At 36.5% G+C, this 18940-nt stretch overlaps 1 protein-coding gene across 1 annotated transcript; it reads left to right on the top strand.

The window, feature by feature from the left end:
• Positions 1-1174: 1174 nt before the first annotated feature.
• On the top strand, positions 1175-9112 carry LOC127010350 (tumor protein p63-regulated gene 1-like protein). Its single transcript, XM_050884300.1, has 7 exons — positions 1175-1616; positions 3535-3647; positions 3964-4165; positions 4431-4607; positions 8139-8315; positions 8475-8608; positions 8902-9112. Exons 1-7 carry the CDS (start codon positions 1483-1485, stop codon positions 9108-9110), a joined length of 1146 nt encoding a protein of 381 aa, XP_050740257.1. The 5' UTR covers positions 1175-1482; the 3' UTR covers positions 9111-9112.
• The last annotated feature ends 9828 nt before the right edge of the window (positions 9113-18940 follow it).

Raw genomic sequence — 18940 nt, forward strand, 5'->3', positions numbered from 1 at the left:
TCATTGAGAAGAACAGCAGTCTCGTATTAACATCATTATTAGTAAAAGATGCTTGTGTTTTTAAATCATCAGTATATAAAGAGAACCATAATAATATGTTCAGTTTTCAAGTTTTGCTTCCTGGACATTATGAAGTGACGTACGGCAAAGCTGGAATTTCATATCAAAGAATGAAGTCATGGTCCCTGATAAGACCAAAAGGTGAGAAGGAAGTAAAAAAAACATTTGGTTTATTCATTTAATTATGTGTTATTAGGGGTGACTATAATATAAAAGACAAAGGACACGAGTATGCATGGTTTGTTATGCTGCATATAGGGCTGGGTAGAAATTATGCTGGTAGCTACAATATATATTTCTACAATATGTATACATATATATATATATATATATATATATATATATATATATATATATATATATATATATATATATATATATATATATATATATATATATATATATATATATATATATATATATATATATATATATATATATATATATATATATATATATATATATATATATATATTTGAATAATGTCTTCCTGATTGCATGTATGAGTCACGTCAACTGGCTGTGTGGAAGTCAGACAGTTCAAGTTAGTAGGATAATGAAGCATGAGGTAAAGCTTTGAGAGGGAGCATCCAGGCACACCGCATGCCTGGCCGCCCCGCACACCTGTGGCCTGGCGCGCCATTGCAAGAATTATAGGCAAGGAGGAACAGAGGGGTGCCGTCACTTCCAGAGGCCGCTGTAGTAAAAATGATGATATGAGCTAGTTTATTAGGCATGGTTGGAGGTTTTCAATGTTGCAGTTATAGCCTACAATTATACACTAAAACGTGACTGCATGCTCACCGGCCGCCATGCGCCCCATGCAGCTGACAATTTAAGTGTCAAATTAACCTATCACATTATGTGTTTGATTTAAACTAAAGAAATGTGTCCTTGTATAAGACGTATGAATGAGGAAAGATAGTATACCGCCACTGAAGAGTGTAATATAGTGAGGAAAGATATAACGCCATTGAAGGGTTACAGTGCGATAGTGTAATATAGTGAGGAAAGATATTATAACGCCATTGAAAAGTAAATTACAGTGCGATAGTGTAATATATAGTGAGGAAAGATAGTATAACGCCATTGAAGGGTAAATTATAGTGCGATAAAAATAAACTGTAATATAGTGAGGGAAGATAGCATAACGCCACTGAAGGGTAAATTATAGTGAGGAAAGATAGTATACCGCCACTGAAGGGTAAAGTGTGTGAGCAAGAAGAGAGGCTCAAGAGGAGGAGGAGCCACAGGAGGCGCACACACACCGGCCAAGAGAAGAGGAGGAGGGTGCGGGAAGGAAGGAAGCCGCCGTGTCCCTGGAGGAGAGGTGAGCCTGGCCGCCGCCTGGGAGTGTGTTGGCCCAGAGCCTGGCCGGGGCGGCGCGCTGCACCAATCAATACACACACGGGGCTGCAGGCCATGGCTTCCCCCCTGGGTGAGGAAAACCTGGAGGATGTGCCCATCGACGACTTCAAGGGGACGACCCTCCGTCTGGAGCCTGCCTCGGGACAACCCTCGCGAAGTGTCAGCCCCAGCGGGGACGCCGCCCCCAGGTGACTCTATGAGCTCTTCACCTTTCCGAGGCTATTTTCACATAATCTTGAATGGGAGTAAGGTTCTTATTCTGATATTGTTGATGGTAGGATGAAGACATGGCTCCTGAACCGTCTGAGACGTGCTGTGCCTATCTAAGTGTTCCTCTGGGTATCATTCAAGAGAGCTGTTAGACGATCCCCTTCCACTTAATCATTGCCATTAAGGCCTCGTTAAAACAGGAGAAGTATGAACAATGTTATTTGATATGGTGGACCCTTGGGCTGGCAAACCCATTCTTCTCACCTGGTTACCTCATCCCAAGGCACCTTAGACTGGCCAAATGAGTGGTCCAGGAGTTATGAGGCAGCTAATATCTGCTGGTGTACCAGACATATAAGAGCAAGGATAAATATTAAATTTAGTGTATTAGTACAACACTACAACAAGAAGACTGTGTTGTGTACCATAGCAAAATGGCATGTTGTCAGGGTGAAGTAATAGTTGTGGTTAGCTATGATATTATAAGCTAATTATATATTGATAGAAAAAAAGTGTGCAGGGCAACCTTGAAGGCATTAACTGTACTCAGAGCAACATTATCAAGCAGGGAGATTCAAATATTGACACGTCTAACACAGAAGAATTGCCTTCGTACCTAAGATCACCAAGGTACCCAGTGTTCCATAAAGAGGACCCAAAGTGTAACAAAGGTCCAATATAGGGTCTGTACAAAGTCAACATGATCTCCCTTGTTCTATTTAGAGAACATTTTATGAAGTTAGTTGTTAAATCAACAGCATTTTTAACTCATGATATTGTATAAGGTAAATGCATCTATAGTCAAACCATTTCAAATAGTCCGTTTGGGCATTCGATTCCGCAGTTCCTTTCCTCCCCTCTGCTCTGCCACACAGCCCAACACCCATTTTTCCCTTTCATATATTACCTATAGGTAACATATGAGAGGAAGGGATAGGTGTAGGGACTGTGTGGCAGAGCAGAAGGGAGGAAAGGACCCGCGCAATCAAACGTCCAAACGGACTATTCAAAATGGTTTGACTATAGTATGTGAGAGCTCCACAACAAGCTCACAAAACACCAAATTTTACCTGAAAAAAATCTGGCTTAGCTATGATATAAGAATGAAGTATTGTCAAAGTTTGATAATCAAGCCTTATTTTGGCAATATTCTGTTTTGTATCATCTCAATTTTCCAGAGCATATTTATTTCAGACAAGAAAACTAAGTAGAATTGTGCTTATGAAGTGGTGAACCTACTGCTACAAAGCTGTCCAATATGCTGTCTGTATGACAGCCTGGTGAACCACTTAGTCAGATGTAATAATATTTCTTCATAAATCATAGGAAAAATATATATGAATAGCTATGACTAAATTATGATGTATTTTATCAGGAGTCAAAATTAACTAATGCCCATCCACATAAGGTGATTATAATGTCAGTGATAAGATTATGTCCTAAAGGTTTATTGATTTTCATTCCACAGTATAGAATTAGCAAGTCAGACTCACAGCATTTTGATTTTGTAATTTCAATATAATTTACACTTAAATTTATTTGATATGTGTCAAAATAAACACCTTTCAGCCTAATAACCTACTCAGTAATATGTTGATTTTTAGATTTAGCTGCATTAATGTTTTTGCAAAATATTGAAATTGCTAGTACGGTAGCTTTTCAACTTTATTAGCCTAGATGGCCACTTAAATAAAGAAGCTAACTTTTGCAATTGTGGATGAAGTGTGTAAAAGCAAGAAAATTCTAGATTTTTTCTACTATTTTGTATATTTTGGACAAAGAATGCCTTGATTTTTTTATAGTTTTTAGGCAGTACAGCAACCATTAGACATGTATACTGCTCATGGATTCAGCACTAGACATTTGCCAGATCAACTTTAATGCTCCTTGTTTCAGGTTTATTGATGAAAGGAACCGCCCCATCCTGCGCACTGCCATCAGTGACCCCACAACAGACATAGTCACACCTCCAACTCCAGACCAGGCTAACAACTTCTACTGTAGTCAAGGTGTGCATCTCATAGAAAATTGGCTTGTATTTCTATTACTAATTATTACATATTTAAAGAGTCCGGACACAGGACAGAAGTGTAGAACAGTGATTTTACTAAAAGAATTCATGATATGGAATATGAACAGTGAGAACTTCTGCAATAAATGGTCACCCCTCAAGGGTAGTTCCTGGGGAATAGTGCATCTGAGCTATAGATAGGTAGATAGATGTGGGATGGTGGGAGAATATCGAGAGGGAACTAGCTATCAAAGTTCTAAGTAGAAGGATTGAGTATTTCCCACTGTGGCTAATAACTATAACTTTTTTTCTAGGATTGAGTCGATCATTTTATCAACAACCTCCCATTGGCCGACCTCGCAGGGCTTCATGGCACGCAGATACTGGCACTGAACCTGGCATTGATGAGTTTTTCTCTGTGAGGGTTGGTGCTCTGGAGCAGGCTGTGGAGGAATGCCGACACCTCACTGTTCCAGACAGTGATGGTGCCATAAAGGGGGCATGGCTTTTAACAGAGTGAGTGTTTTTTACATGTTGTTTAATGATCTTCAAAAACTGCCTAGAGTGTAATGTGCATGTAGTATATGGTATAACATATTATAAAGAAAAAGTCTTCCAGTATTCAAAATTATCCATATTGTAGGAGCTGTGAAGCTGTTTCACCACAGCCAGTGAGTGTTTGGGGAAATACAGGTGAATGAAGTGTTATGCATTTTTAGTGTGGCATATGATCCTTTACCACAATGAGAGGCAGCTTACTAAGTTGTTTGTTTGGTTTCAGGATAAATCACTGGGACATAGAGAAAGAACGAGTAGTGGTCCTATGTGACAGGACCCTGTTAGTTGTAAAGTATGATTTCATTGCTCTACGGTCCGTAGAATTCACCCGTATTAATCTCACATCCTTGGAGAACCTTCAGATTGGAGAGCTGACCTACCCCAGCCATTCCCTTGTACCGTAAGTTGATTTTATCCTTTCCTTTATGAAAGAAGAAATGTGTTTCTTTTCTTGGTTTTATTATAATGCAATGCCCACAATGATGCTTTATCAGAGAAGACAACCCCTGCATTTATTTTTACATCAATAGGCTACACTTCATCACACATGATGCTGCAAGTGCCAGCATGTTGGTATCCAATAACTATTGGAGGTTACCCATTATATATATATATATATATATATATATATATATATATATATATATATATATATATATATATATATATATATATATATATATATATATATATATATATATTTTTTTTTTTTTTTTTTTTACTAAAGGAAGCAGCTCAAGGGCACAAAAAGAAAAAAAAAAAAAAAAGCCCACTACCCGCTGCTCCCAAAAAAGAATTAAAAGAGGTGGCCGAAAGAAAGATCAATTTCGGGAGGACAGGTGTCCTGATACCCTCCTCTTGAAAGAGTTCAAGTCGTAGGCATGAGGAAATGCAGATGAAGGAAGATTGTTCCAGAGTTTACCAGCGTGAGGGATGAAAGAGTGAAGATGCTGGTTAACTCTTGCATAAGGGGTTTGGACAGTGTAGGGATGAGCATGAGTAGAAAGTCGTGTGCAGCGGGGCCGCGGGAGGGGGTTAGGCATGCAGTTAGCAAGTTCAGAAGAGCAGTCAGCATGGAAATATCGATAGAAGATAGAAAGAGAGGCAACATCACGGCGGAATTTAAGAGGTAGAAGGCTATCAGTAGGAGGAGGAGAGCTGATGAGACGAAGAGCCTTAGACTCCACTCTGTCCAGAAGAGCTGTGTGAGTGGAGCCCCCCCACACGTGAGATGCATACTCCATACGAGGGTGGACAAGGCCCCTGTATATGGATAGCAACTGCGCGGAGGAGAAGAACTGGCGGAGACGATACAGAACGCCCAACCTCGAGGAAGCTGATTTAGCAAGAGAGGAGATATGAAGTTTCCAGTTGAGATTTTGAGTTAAGGATAGACCAAGGATGTTTAATGTTGAAGAAGGTGACAGCTGAGTGTTGTCGAAGAGTAGGGGATAGGTGTTTGGAAGATTGTCGAGTTGATAGGTGGAGAAATTGAGTTTTTGAGGTATTAAAGGACACAAGGTTCCTTCTGCCCCAATCGGAAATGATAGCAAGGTCTGAGGTTAAGCGTTCTGCAGCCTTCAGTCTGGAGTCGTGTACTTCCTGTTGTGATGGTCTTCTATTGAAAGAAGTTGAATAATGCAGAGTGGAGTCGTCGGCATATGAATGGACAGGACAGTTTGTTATGGAAAGAAGATCATTGATGAATAACAGGAAGAGAGTGGGTGATAGGACAGAGCCCTGTGGAACGCCACTGTTGATAGGTTTAGGGGAAGAGCAGAGACCGTCTACCACCGCAGAGATAGAACGGCTGGAAAGGAAACTGGAGATAAAGGAACAGAGAGAGGGATAGAATCTGAAAGAGGGCAGTTTAGAAAGCAAAGACTGGTGCCAGACTCTATCGAAGGCTTTCGATATGTCTAGCGCAACAGAGAAAGTTTCACCGAAATGGCTGAGAGGATGACCAAGAGTCAGTTAAGAGAGCAAGAAGATCGCCAGTAGAATGCTCTTTGCGGAATCCATACTGGCGATCAGATAGAAGGTTAGAAGTGGAAAAGTGCTTTTGAATCTTCCGGTTAAGGATTGATTCAAAAGCTTTTGATAGACAGGAAAGTAAAGCTATAGGGCGGTAGTTTGAGGGATTGGAACAGTCACCCTTCTTAGGTACAGGCTGTACAAAGGCATACTTCCAGCAGGAAGGAAAGATAGATGCTGATGGGCAGAGACGAAAGAGTTTGACCAGGCAGGGTGTCAGCACAGAAGCACAGTTTTTAACGACAATAGAAGGCACTCCATCAGGTCCATAAGCCTTCTGAGAGTTGAGGCCAGAGAGGGCATAGAAAACATCATTTGGAAGAATCTTAATAACAGGCATAAAGGAGTCAGAGGGGGGATGAGTAGGAGGAATATGCCCAGAATCATCCAGGGTGGAGTTCTTACAGAAAGTTTGAGTGAAGAGTTCAGCCTTAGAGACAGATGAGATGGCAGTGCTGCCGTCAGGGTTAAGGAGAGGAGGGAAAGAGGAAGAAGTGAAATTGGAGGAGATATTTTTGGCTAGATGCCAGAAGTCACGGGAAGAATTAGAAAAAGCAAGGTGTTGACATTTTCTATTAATAAAAGAAGTTTTGGTAAGTCGGAGAATAGATTTGGCACGATTCCGGGCTGAAATATAAAGGTCAAAGTTAGTGGGAGTTTGAAGGCTCTGGAACCTTTTGTGAGCTGCCTCTCTATCTTTAATAGCATAAGAACAAGCATGATTAAACCAAGGCTTTTTAGCATGAGGAGTAGAGAAAGAACATGGAATGTATGCCTCCATTCCAGAGACAATCACCTCTGTGATGCGCTGAGCACACACAGAGGGGTCTCTCTCCTGGAAACAGTAATCATTCCACGGGAAATCGGAAAAGTACATCCTCAGGTCGTCCCACCAAGCTGAAGCAAAATGCCAGAAGCATCGCCTCTTCGGCGGGTCCAGAGGATGTACAGGAGCGATAGGACAGGATACAGAAATAAGGTTATGATCGGAGGAGCCCAACGGAGAGAACAGTTTGACAGAGTAAACGGAAGGATTATATATATATATATATATATATATATATATATATATATATATATATATATATATATATATATATATATATATATATATGTATATATTATATATATATATATATATATATATATATATTTATATATTATATATATATATATATATATATATATATATATATATATATATATATATATATATATATATATATAATATATACATATATATATATATATATATATATATATATATATATATATATATATATATATATATATATATATATATATATATATTGTTTTAGTTGACGTAAAATTAATTTAGAAAGCAACTTCCTCTTCAATAGTACATGAAAGGTTTTAGGCAGCATAATTAGTAAATGTACAAAACTTCCCACCAATGCTGTTATCTTATAGTTAACACCATGAGAGGCCCATCAGCCACCCACACACCCGCACACCACCATTTGTATTGCAATAATATTTACCAGTGGTAAATTTGTTGCTAGGAACACTTCTTACCACCGCCTCTTGGCACACTTTTATAGCTGAGACTGAAAGAGGGATTACAATCGTATGTCCAGAGACTCAGGACACAAACACTAACTTTTAAATACTTCATAAACACTTACAGATGTAAAATTTCATCAAAAGATAAATAATGTGTATGCTACATGTAAATCATTTGTTAGTATTAAAAGTATGTCCTGTGTCACTTCAAAAGTAATGGTACATAATTACAGTGTTTGTATGATTGAGACAACATAGCAAAGCCATCATGACATAGAGGATCCAGGGATATTCTTAAGGGTAAGAATTTTTTTGTGACAGAAATATTCTGTATTTGCCTCTAAAAATAAATTACATAATATTGATTCAACAGGCGCATAAGTGGCATAGCTGGTGGAGTGGTAACTGTCCTTCGCACCTGCTTGTTAAGTAGACTTCAGAACACCATCGCCACTATCAGCTCCAAGGCAACAGGGTCTTCTCGCAATGAGCCAAGGGAACCTACCACAGAAAACCAGTACTCTCTCTCAACAGTTAGTTTTGAACCCAGGTATGGTTGATGAAGGAGGCTGATTTAGGTATTTCATTTGACTTTCAGTAACAATGCACATTTAGGTGGCTTAGTTTTCATATAGGTTAAGCATACAGAATGAGGATGAAAAGATGCACACAACTATTTGTTTTTTTTTTAATTATTTTGTTGTTTCAGATCTCGTAATATGCAGGGTTTTCGTGTGACATGGAACAATGGTCACCAGATATCTTTTGCTCAAAAGTGGAATCCTTGGAGTAGAGATATTCCTTACACCACCTTCACCTCACACCCACTCTACTGGTACACAGGCAAGTGCTCATGACTTGTATTTTGCATGTTTATATTCCATTATTTCCTTCTCATTCCTGTACAGAGAGAAAAAATGCTAAATTTATATTAACATGCAAATATACATTATTATTATTATTATCATCATCATTAGTATTATTGATATTTTTGAAACCTAAGTTTTCCAAATTTATGCTTTCCACAAAGAAACATCAACAGGACAGGATACACAAGACACAGTACTGTATTATGTTATTGTTTCTGCGTTGTTCACGGGGGAATTTTAACACTAAATTATTACGATTTTCAATAGGTTGTGAAAATGTTATTTATGATGCCAAGAACCTTTCTAAGGAGCTGAAGCTTGCAATAGAGCAGTTGCAAGACCAAGCACAAGAAGAAGTTTCCTGCACCATCAGCCAAGGCCCCATCGTCATTGAAAACTATTTAGGAATTGCTTCACTTCTTCATAATGCCACAGAACTTGGTTTCTTCAAACTTCGAGGCAAAGTGAGTTTTTAAAAAAGGAATATATATATATATATATATATATATATATATATATATATATATATATATATATATATATATATATATATATATATATATATATATATATATATATATATATCATTTATTTATTTATTGATATATTTATATAAGTTCTTTCATCTCTATTACTTTCCCATGGAACTCCATTGGAAGTGTGTATTAACAGATAATGGACTTTTGCACATTCAACAGGTTCTGTTTGGGATGTTCATATATTTGTACAACATGTATGCTTTATACAATTTAGTTTGAACAATTGTTCAGTACTCCAGTGCTTATGTACCTCTTTTTTTTATTAAGTTTGTTGGTATGTTTTATTGTCAAGTTTATAACAATGAATTTTCTCCTTGACCAACACTATGTTAATAGTGACAAGATTAATCATCACCTTATGGCAGTTAATAAAAGTAAATTATCTTCAGTATATAACTTGTCATTAATCACTATTATCAAGTTATTCTCAGTGTTCTCTCTCTCAGTATATTTTGAATCATTGGTCACCCTAGTCAGTGAGTAAAGCTTTAAGGTTTTTCTGTTGCCAGATGTATTTTACCTAAGTATTGTTTCTTGTCCTATCTTTTAAGTATAGTTAAGGTATATGCTTCTAATGTATCAGTTTTTCAAGTGATCTTGCACTTACTACTTATTAGTCAAGGCATGAAACACAGTACTTGTGACATATAAGAACAGAGTCATTTGTATACCACAGTTTTATCTTAGGGAAACATCAGTCAGGCAAAATGTTGTCTGTATTTTTAACACTTTTTTTCCTCAGGAACCCTCCCTTCAAAAGAGGTGATAACAACATGACAAATACTAGTTATCACTACCCTGCAGGCTCATACTCCCTAACACCCTTAGACCAATCACTTGTTTTGTTTTCTGCTCTACCTTCTCACCTCCAGTTTATACCCATCTCATTTTTTCATTATTACTAGGAAACTGCAGAGGACTATTAAAAGTAGGAAAAAAAACATTGTTTAGTTTAATTGTGCAACATAATGGATCTGAAACCCACATTTCCATGTGTCTATGCTTGAACTTATACACTTTTTTTTTTTTTTTTTTCACACTCCATATATGTCCACATAGTCACAGTAACACTGCTGTCCTCTGATATTCTAATGATTACAAAGAAGCTGTTTCTGAGAGTTATGATAAAATACAGTGCACCACATGAAACAGAGGTTTAACTGAGGGCCACATCTAAATTTCCTAAATCACCCTAGTCTCTTTAATATATCATGAGGGAGTGAAATTCTTGTGGTAGGGTGGATTCTACATTCAGACTGGAAGAATGTGTTGTAGAGTTGGTTATTGTGTAGAGGTTTTAAAATGTTCCTGTGTCCCTTTCTATTCTACTGAACTTTGAATATATCACCATGCTCCCCCTGCCTTCTGAGGGTAATTTTAGCCAGAAATGATATAGGTGTAACTTGGATTATGCCTGAGAGACTGAGGTTACAAAATTAATGTGAATAGTAAAGGTGGAATCCCTGAGAAGTGGATGAGTACTGGAAGATGAAGATAAAAATAGGACATGTTAAAAGGAATTCCCTTAGGTATTTTTTGCAAATGTAGAGGGAAAGACAGTCACAGAGAGTAAGTGAGGGCTAAGGAGTGAAAAAAAAGGAGTAGGCTGGTCGTGACAGGGGAGAATGCACTAGCTAAGAATAAAACCCATATATGATTATGTTATGAGAAGGACAAGGCCTTGCAAATGGGCAACACTTTTGAGGGGAGAAAGAATTAGCAAGGGTGAATCAAAATGCTCTACCCCCCTAAAGTTGACTTAGCAAGAGTTGAAATATTTAATTTGAGGTATGGAGACAGTCAATGGCTACCCTCTCTGAAGACGAAGGAATCAGGCATTCAACCAATTTATTGAAAGATTACTTTTCTTTTCTGTTTGCTTTATCTTCTCAATTATCTAGGTATTTATTCCATTTGATTTTTTTTTGTAGTGACACCTTTTTTTACTGCATTTCCAAAAGTCAAAGCTTACAAAGTGTCTAGGTAGTATTGCAAGAGTGCTTGATTAAAACATTGGCTCATGGAAGAGTTTATAAGGCATGCACTGTAATTTATTCCTTTTCTGATGCTTTGCTGGGACCAAACCTTTACAACTATCACTTGCAGAGATATGTGTCTTCCATTCCTATCATGATTTCAATCTCACCTAATCACAGTGCCCAGTATTGGTACATGTACCTGCCAAATACACACAGTACTTGTCATTAATACACATTATTGGGCAGCCCTTTAACCAGGACTTAATACTTTCTACTACTCCCTGTTTTTATGTCACACTGCTTGTGGATTACTAATACTTTGAATTAATATTATTTTGCAAATTTAGAAGAATGAATTTTACTTATGGTATCACAAGGTTCAGATTAGTGACATAATGGATTAGAAATATAGATGAGAGGGGGCAAGCTTTTTGGGGTCCAGATTCTATTGAGCACCCTGTTGGTTGAAATAGATTTTGAAAACGATTTTCTATAATAAAAGTTAATGGTTGAGCCCTACAGAATGATTTAGAGTTTCAACTTTCTGATTCAGGGATACAGTACCTCTAGTCCAAATAATTTAATGTAATGTGAGATAGTTATATCTGACCCAGAAAAAAGGGAAATATATCTGCATTAGCATATGCTGAATAGTTGGAAAGGCGCTAGGATGCATGTAGCTTTGTGTAGATGCTGTACTGACCATTGCACTAGCCAGCGGGTAATTACATACTCTATTATTTTGTGAGTGGACAGTTGCTTCATTATAAGTTACCAGTTACTGCTGCCATATGATGTGATAGGTGATAGTTATTAAATGGTGTTGAAAAGACACAGGATGGTTGAGCCTTAGTAACCAGTAGGGAAAACCTCCTTGTTACAGCATCAGCAATTTATTTTGGCAGATTTGTCATTAGATGCAATGTTGACCCCCAGTAATGCTGATGAGACAGACTAGTGTTAAGTCACTGATTTGCTTCTGCTGTTCAGTGCATCTTCAACTTCCTAAGGTTTACTTCAGCTTCCATCAATGTCCTGATTGCTGTCTTTCATTTAAGCAACTCATTCTCCTAATTTGCCATCAGTAAGTTGCATAGTATCTTGTTTTCCCATCTCACAACCCGGCACTATTTATGACCGTCTTCGTATTCTTCACTGACGTTCCAACAAATCCTTCACCACCTGACTAGTTTTCTGTCTCACTTTGGAGAGGGCTCCTGACTGTTGGACAAGCAGGAAAAGTGTAATCCTGGAGGAATACTAGGTTGCCAAAGTATCCTAGTAGTTGTTAAATGACTGCTCCTGTTCTGATGTCAGCTGTAGGTTACTATTGTAGTGGCACCAGTGGATTTGTAGAACTCAGGTTCTTTATGTTAAAATTCAGTTGTGATGATCATAATTTACTAAGCATAAGCTTTGCTATGTATATAATTACTGAGACATGTTCCTGTGAAGCTAGTCGGCATAATACTCACCAAATATACGTGTGATCACATTTTAAGTGTTTCGTAGGTGTAGACTCTTATCAGACCTTTCATAATGCACTGTTCAAACTGTAAATTTATCTTTTTATAATCCAAGTAATTTTAATCAAAACCTAGCTAATGAAAGTGTTCTCATGTAATAATTTAATGATTATTTGGTTTGTGCAGTGGTTTCAAATTCCAATCATTAGTTTTGAGAGGTAATTTTATTATTCTAAAACTTTCTATTTGTTCAAATTTTCCTGTAAATTCACCTTTTCTCTAGCTGTTTTTTATATATGTATTGGAATGCACCTAATGTAGATAGATAACCATCTCATTCATTGCTGCATAAAAATCCATATGAAGGTAAACATTGAACTTGCTTAACATTTGATATTATTTTGTTTATTAATTTCTAAGTCAAAACATAGTAAATGATACATGCAGGACATTACACCTTACCAAATTAACTTAATATACAATTAATTGTATTAAAGTATTTCCTGCCATACACAGAATGAATTTCTATCTGAATGAGTGACTGCGTGATGTAGGCAGTGAGTTCCCAACAAGTCAGTACTAATTGCTATTTCAGTGAGGTAGTGAGTGGTGAATATGAGAATAGTTGCTGGTAGTTCAGTGCATTGTTTTGCACAATAAAAGACATTCTTATTTGGTTCTGTTGTAATTCTGTCAGTAATGAACAAATTAACAAATAGCAGAATACAAAAATTTGCTTTCACCTTAATACTGAGGAAATATTTTACTGTATGTGTTGAAAAGATGTATACATACAAATTCACTATATATATATATATATATATATATATATATATATATATATATATATATATATATATATATATATATATATATATATATACATACATACATACATACATACATACATACATACATACATATACATACAGTACCCTCCCAAGTTTCGCGCTTGCTTCATTCCGCAGGTATAGCACTTAACTCGCGGATCACGAAACTCGAGGTACTGAAAACACTGAAAAAGCACTTATATGTTCCGGCCCTTGGAGAATCTGACTTTTTTCCCCACTTTACTCCCTTGTTATCGCAAAATACGTACTGTGTAAAAAGGAAGAAAATGTGAAGAGAGAACGGGTCATTTTGAAGCCGCAGCTGAAGGCGGTTGGCTGCCTTACGATTGGCTGACAGTTCTTAAAACACGCTTGTGATTGGCTGAGTCCGATGATGTCACCGACGGCACTCATCCAATCAGCAGCCTCTATGACAAAACAAAAGCTTTGTGAATCTGAAGTCGATGTTGATAGTCAAATCATTAGTTCGTAGCTTTTACTGCGGGCTTGTAGTGCGCTTCTCTGTGAATCTCGCCCCAGCACGTGTGAACACTGTCACCCAACCTCTAGTTTCTCGAGAATTTTGTACAGAGATTCAAACTCGGCTGCATTTCACAAGAAATTCATCGAAATTCTAGTCAGAAACTCAGTCAACAGCATGTCGGTTATTTTCTCGTAAGGTCGGTAAGTTGTGGTCACAAGAAGAAGAGCGTATCAGCTGATCAGTTCAGTAGCTATCTGCGTGTTTATTCCAGTACCACAATGAGTTCCACGAAGCTTGAATAGCTTGGAGTAACCAGGTTGAGCAGGCCTTGGACTTGAATCTTGTCCAAGTGTAGCCACTGCCTCATCGTGTCTGGTTCCTCACTGCTAAGTTCTTGTAGCACTTAACAGTAGCAAGCTGTAACACACTCTCCCCTTGTCTCCGAGCTCACCCCTCACGAACCAACAAATGCTTTCTCCATTTTTTTTTTTTTTTTCAGCAAACACCACAAAGCAAACTCTGCTACGCCTGGATCCATTGTTTATTTTGCTTTTCAGCTGATATATCCCAGAATGCAACAGTCCTCTGTATGACCAGATAAATTCTAGGCAAAAATTTGTCAGGAAATAATTTTGGTGGGAAATTCCCGAGAAACTAGCTTGTGTGATCATGTCTTGAAGCTGCTGGTGTCACACTGGGCAACTCCAGCTTTTCCGGGTGTGCATCACACACAGCCAAGGTCGGTTGTCCGTATTCACAATGTAAACAAAGCAGCTCTGCCAGTCTACTTTACGAGTTTCCTTTTGGTTGGCCATTTTCCTCTGCTCCTCACTCCTCAGCCACTGTTGTCATCTATTTGTTTACATACAGCCACATGGTTGCTTGTTCCCCTAATCGTTTTCCATCCGTACGGACAACTGACAACTCGCCAGTGTGACACCGCCTTAAGGAATCGCACGTAATGTCGACGGTAGGTAGACGTGACCAGTACAAGTCAAAGCAGCACAAAAGTCGGACTGATAAGAATTTAGGATCGAGCGCGAAACTCTAGGATCAGAAAACTTGGATAGCGCAAAACTCGAGAGGGTACTGTGTATATATATATATATATATATATATATATATATATATATATATATATATATATATATATATATATATATATATATATATATATATATATATATATATATATATATATATATATATATATATATATATATATATATATATATATATATATATATATATATATATATATATATATATATATATATATATAAAGCTAAAATTGTTGAAAGTTTAAAAATACATTCACGAGACCGAAGCAAACATATTTCTGTGACTATTTGAATACTTTAAAAAGAACTCACTTGTTATACGAATTAGCATCATGACCTTCATTATCATAAGAGCGGGACATGGTTATTCAGTAAGCCCTCGCTTTTATGGATCTCAATATAACGAATTTCAGCTTTAAGAAACGTTTGGTGTCAGCCTGGTAATATGCGGGGATTTACTGAACAAGTTTGTTCAGTGCGGGGTTCAGTTTGGTGGTAGGCTGGCCGAATATATACACGCATTTCGGTTGGCGGTGGTGTAAACAAAACTGACTGGGCGATGCATGTTTAGTCAGTCTAGCTTTGTCCGCATAAACAACTACATTCTCATCCTTCCATGCCTCACCTTTTATCTCATATAACAAACAAACTTATACATGGAAGTTATTGGAAACTTTAAGCTTATATAACAAACAAAATTTGTTATATGTGAAAAGTTTGGATCTGTCAGATATAACTGATATTCAGATATAATGTCACCCTGTTCCCCTTAATTGGTTTATTAAAGCAAGGGTTTACTGTATAAATACAATACAGTGGCCTCGCATCCAACGCATGTTTGTCCAAGGTGGTTTCTATCCAACGTGGCCCATATTGGACAAGAGTTTTCCTTTTTTCACTTAAAATGGTCCAAAGTGCAACGAAACACAGCCAAAAAGTGGCCCAAATCCACAGAGATTTCTGTAATGCATGGAAAAATCATCCATGGCACCCTGCACTTGTTGCTCTCATCTAATCAGCCAAAAGTATGGTGTGCAACGCCAACCAGTAATATGAGCAGAAGCAGTCACATGATGCACAAAGCTGCATTTTTTGACTAGGTCATGGGTAGATCAGTCTGCCTGCCACCATACAATGTTTTTAATTTTTTAAGGTATATTTAGCCCTTTATTTCCCATACTAATATGGGGGAGCACCTATCCTGAAATCAGGAATCGCTACAGTCCAGGGAAATGACCCATTCACAGACATTTACATTACTCGGTCTGGCAGTTGCCAATGTTAGGGTTGGTACCTGCCTGGACTTTTACTGTACATTGGCCAGCACATGATTCTTTCTTTGAAAATCAGGTAATAAGAATATGAATGGGTAATAAAAACAATCATAACTACAAGTAGCTGCTCAACTGATAATTGTCAACAAATAGGCAAGAATGTATATCACAAGAAGAAGAAGAAGAAACAAAAGCTTATTGAACCCGTTGTGGACATTTAATTGAAGACAGACAAACTCAAAGAGTGAATTACCAATGCATGAATAGCAAATGAAATTAAAGGAATTCAACAACTCTGAACAAGAATACAAAGCTTACTGAACTAATGAACCCATTGTGTAGGTGATGTGACCATCATCGGCACCACAGCAGCATGCAGCCACCTAGCGAGTGTTGCAAGTGCGGACATAGCAAGGCATATGGCAACCGCCAGACATAGCGGAACTCCAGATTTTTTACCTGGATTCTATGTCAGTTCCCAGATTTGACTGGGCATGTGTCCAACAATTGCCATACCAATGATTATGTCGAGGAAATCCAATATCCGAGAAGGGTTGAGCGATTTTTCAGAAGTTCTCCAACAAATTAATTTCTCATAGGTTCTTTGCTAATTTCGTCCAACGAGGCATGATCTCCGACCAGACTCCCACGTTGGATGTGAGGCCACTGTAACATAAATTACAGATGTGACATGCTATATTTAGCAGGACAAGTTTTTGATAGTCATTTGTTTCTAAGCACAGTATTATTAGCATTACATTATAAGAATGAATTAGAAAATGAGAAAGATCATATTAATGAGATTAACAGTTTCCTTTATTATGAAGAGAGAGAGAGAGAGAGAGAGAGAGAGAGAGAGAGAGAGAGAGAGAGAGAGAGAGAGAGAGAGATACTAGGTGTTTGAATGTGGTAATAGTCTTAAGGTTTTTGCCAACTTTACAGGTTATGTAACATCATGGGATTATTTTACTGGGATTTCAAACATACTCTTGCAGTCTGTTGAAATGCAGTTAAGGAAATGGCTATATTTTTCTAATAAGTTTCGTGATGGTTTTAGGTAATGTAAAGTGCAGTTCAGTGTGATGGAAGGTGAACTTCTGTGAAAAGAATATGTCTAAGTAATTTAATTAAATTTGTTGTAGAAATATTTTTTTCTTTAGTGTATCAGAAGCAATATATGTATATATACATATTCTATATTTTGAAAACCATTTAACAATACAATTATTGTTGTTTTCCTAAGCACATGAGGTATATGAGTATATATCTGTCAAAGTTGTATCTGGATAGTGCAACTGCTTTTGTATCACCCACATATCTTACATTTTGTTCTGAGAAAATGTAAACTAACAGCAATTTCATTGTATAAAAATAAGCTATACTGCATTTACATCAACTTTTTTGAGGGCAGAACATTATCAGCAGTTAAGATGTTCATAATGAAGCTAGTCAGAACAAGCATTTTTAACCTTCAAGCTTTCACTTAAACAAATAAAGTTAGTAAACAGTTGGGAAAAAGCTCTCTTTTATTCCAGCCAAACTGGCATTGTTATTTATTGAGATGTGTAATGCTATTATTATGAGTAAACAAGCAAAGTACCAATGTTATTTGTAAAGCAAAAAATTAATGACCACTGTTAGAAAATAAACTTAGAGAGGCACTTAATATATATATATGTAATTTATAGTTCCATTTGATGCATGGTTTATATAAAATTTATATGGAAAAATGAACTAGTTTGCAAAAAGATTAAAGGTTGAAGTATAAAGTCACTAAGTTAGTAAGGAAGGTAAGGTACGAGGTTAACATTGAGATAAATTACTAGTAAACCATGAGAGTGTACATTCTAGTCCAGGAAATATCAGTCAAGTGTTTTGAAGGAAAGTTTGGCCGTCCAGCAAATACCACTGATGTAGGAAATTGGCATAGTTATACTCTGAGGAATGTTCAAGCTAAGAGGAGGAAAGAGAGAGAAAACAACCAGGCTACTTTAACAATTATATATATATATATATATATATATATATATATATATATGTATATATATATATATATATATATATATATATATATATATATATATATATATATAATATATATATTGTGATATATATTGACCACACTTTCAAATGGGGAGCTTTAATGCCAAATAGATTATACAAAATTTGGTGAGTGTGATATACCAAAGAGGGATGTATGTAATTGATGTTAACTTCATACATATTTAATGATATAATTGCTATTTTCATATATATATATATATATATATATATATATATATATATATATATATATATATATATATATATATATATATATATATATATATATATATATATATATATATATATATATATATATATATATATATATATATATATATATATATAACTGTATGTGTGTGTGATGTCACCTATTTTGCTTTTTACTTCCAAAGCCTTTGATAAAATTATGTATATTTCTTTCCGCTAAGCCTATGTAGGTATTATCTACCCTTTTTTTCTTCTATTGTAAAGCTAAACTGCCACTCAGCTAAAGCCACATACCTATCTCCTGGTGTTCTACCTTATCTTTCCTTACTGACTTCTCAGCAATTTAATTCATACATACTAAGTGTGTGTCTGTGTGTGTGTGTGTGTGTGTATTATATATATATATATATATATATATAT

The sequence above is a fragment of the Eriocheir sinensis genome, chromosome 43, assembly GCF_024679095.1.
Source record: "Eriocheir sinensis breed Jianghai 21 chromosome 43, ASM2467909v1, whole genome shotgun sequence".
Lineage (NCBI taxonomy): Eukaryota > Metazoa > Arthropoda > Malacostraca > Decapoda > Varunidae > Eriocheir > Eriocheir sinensis.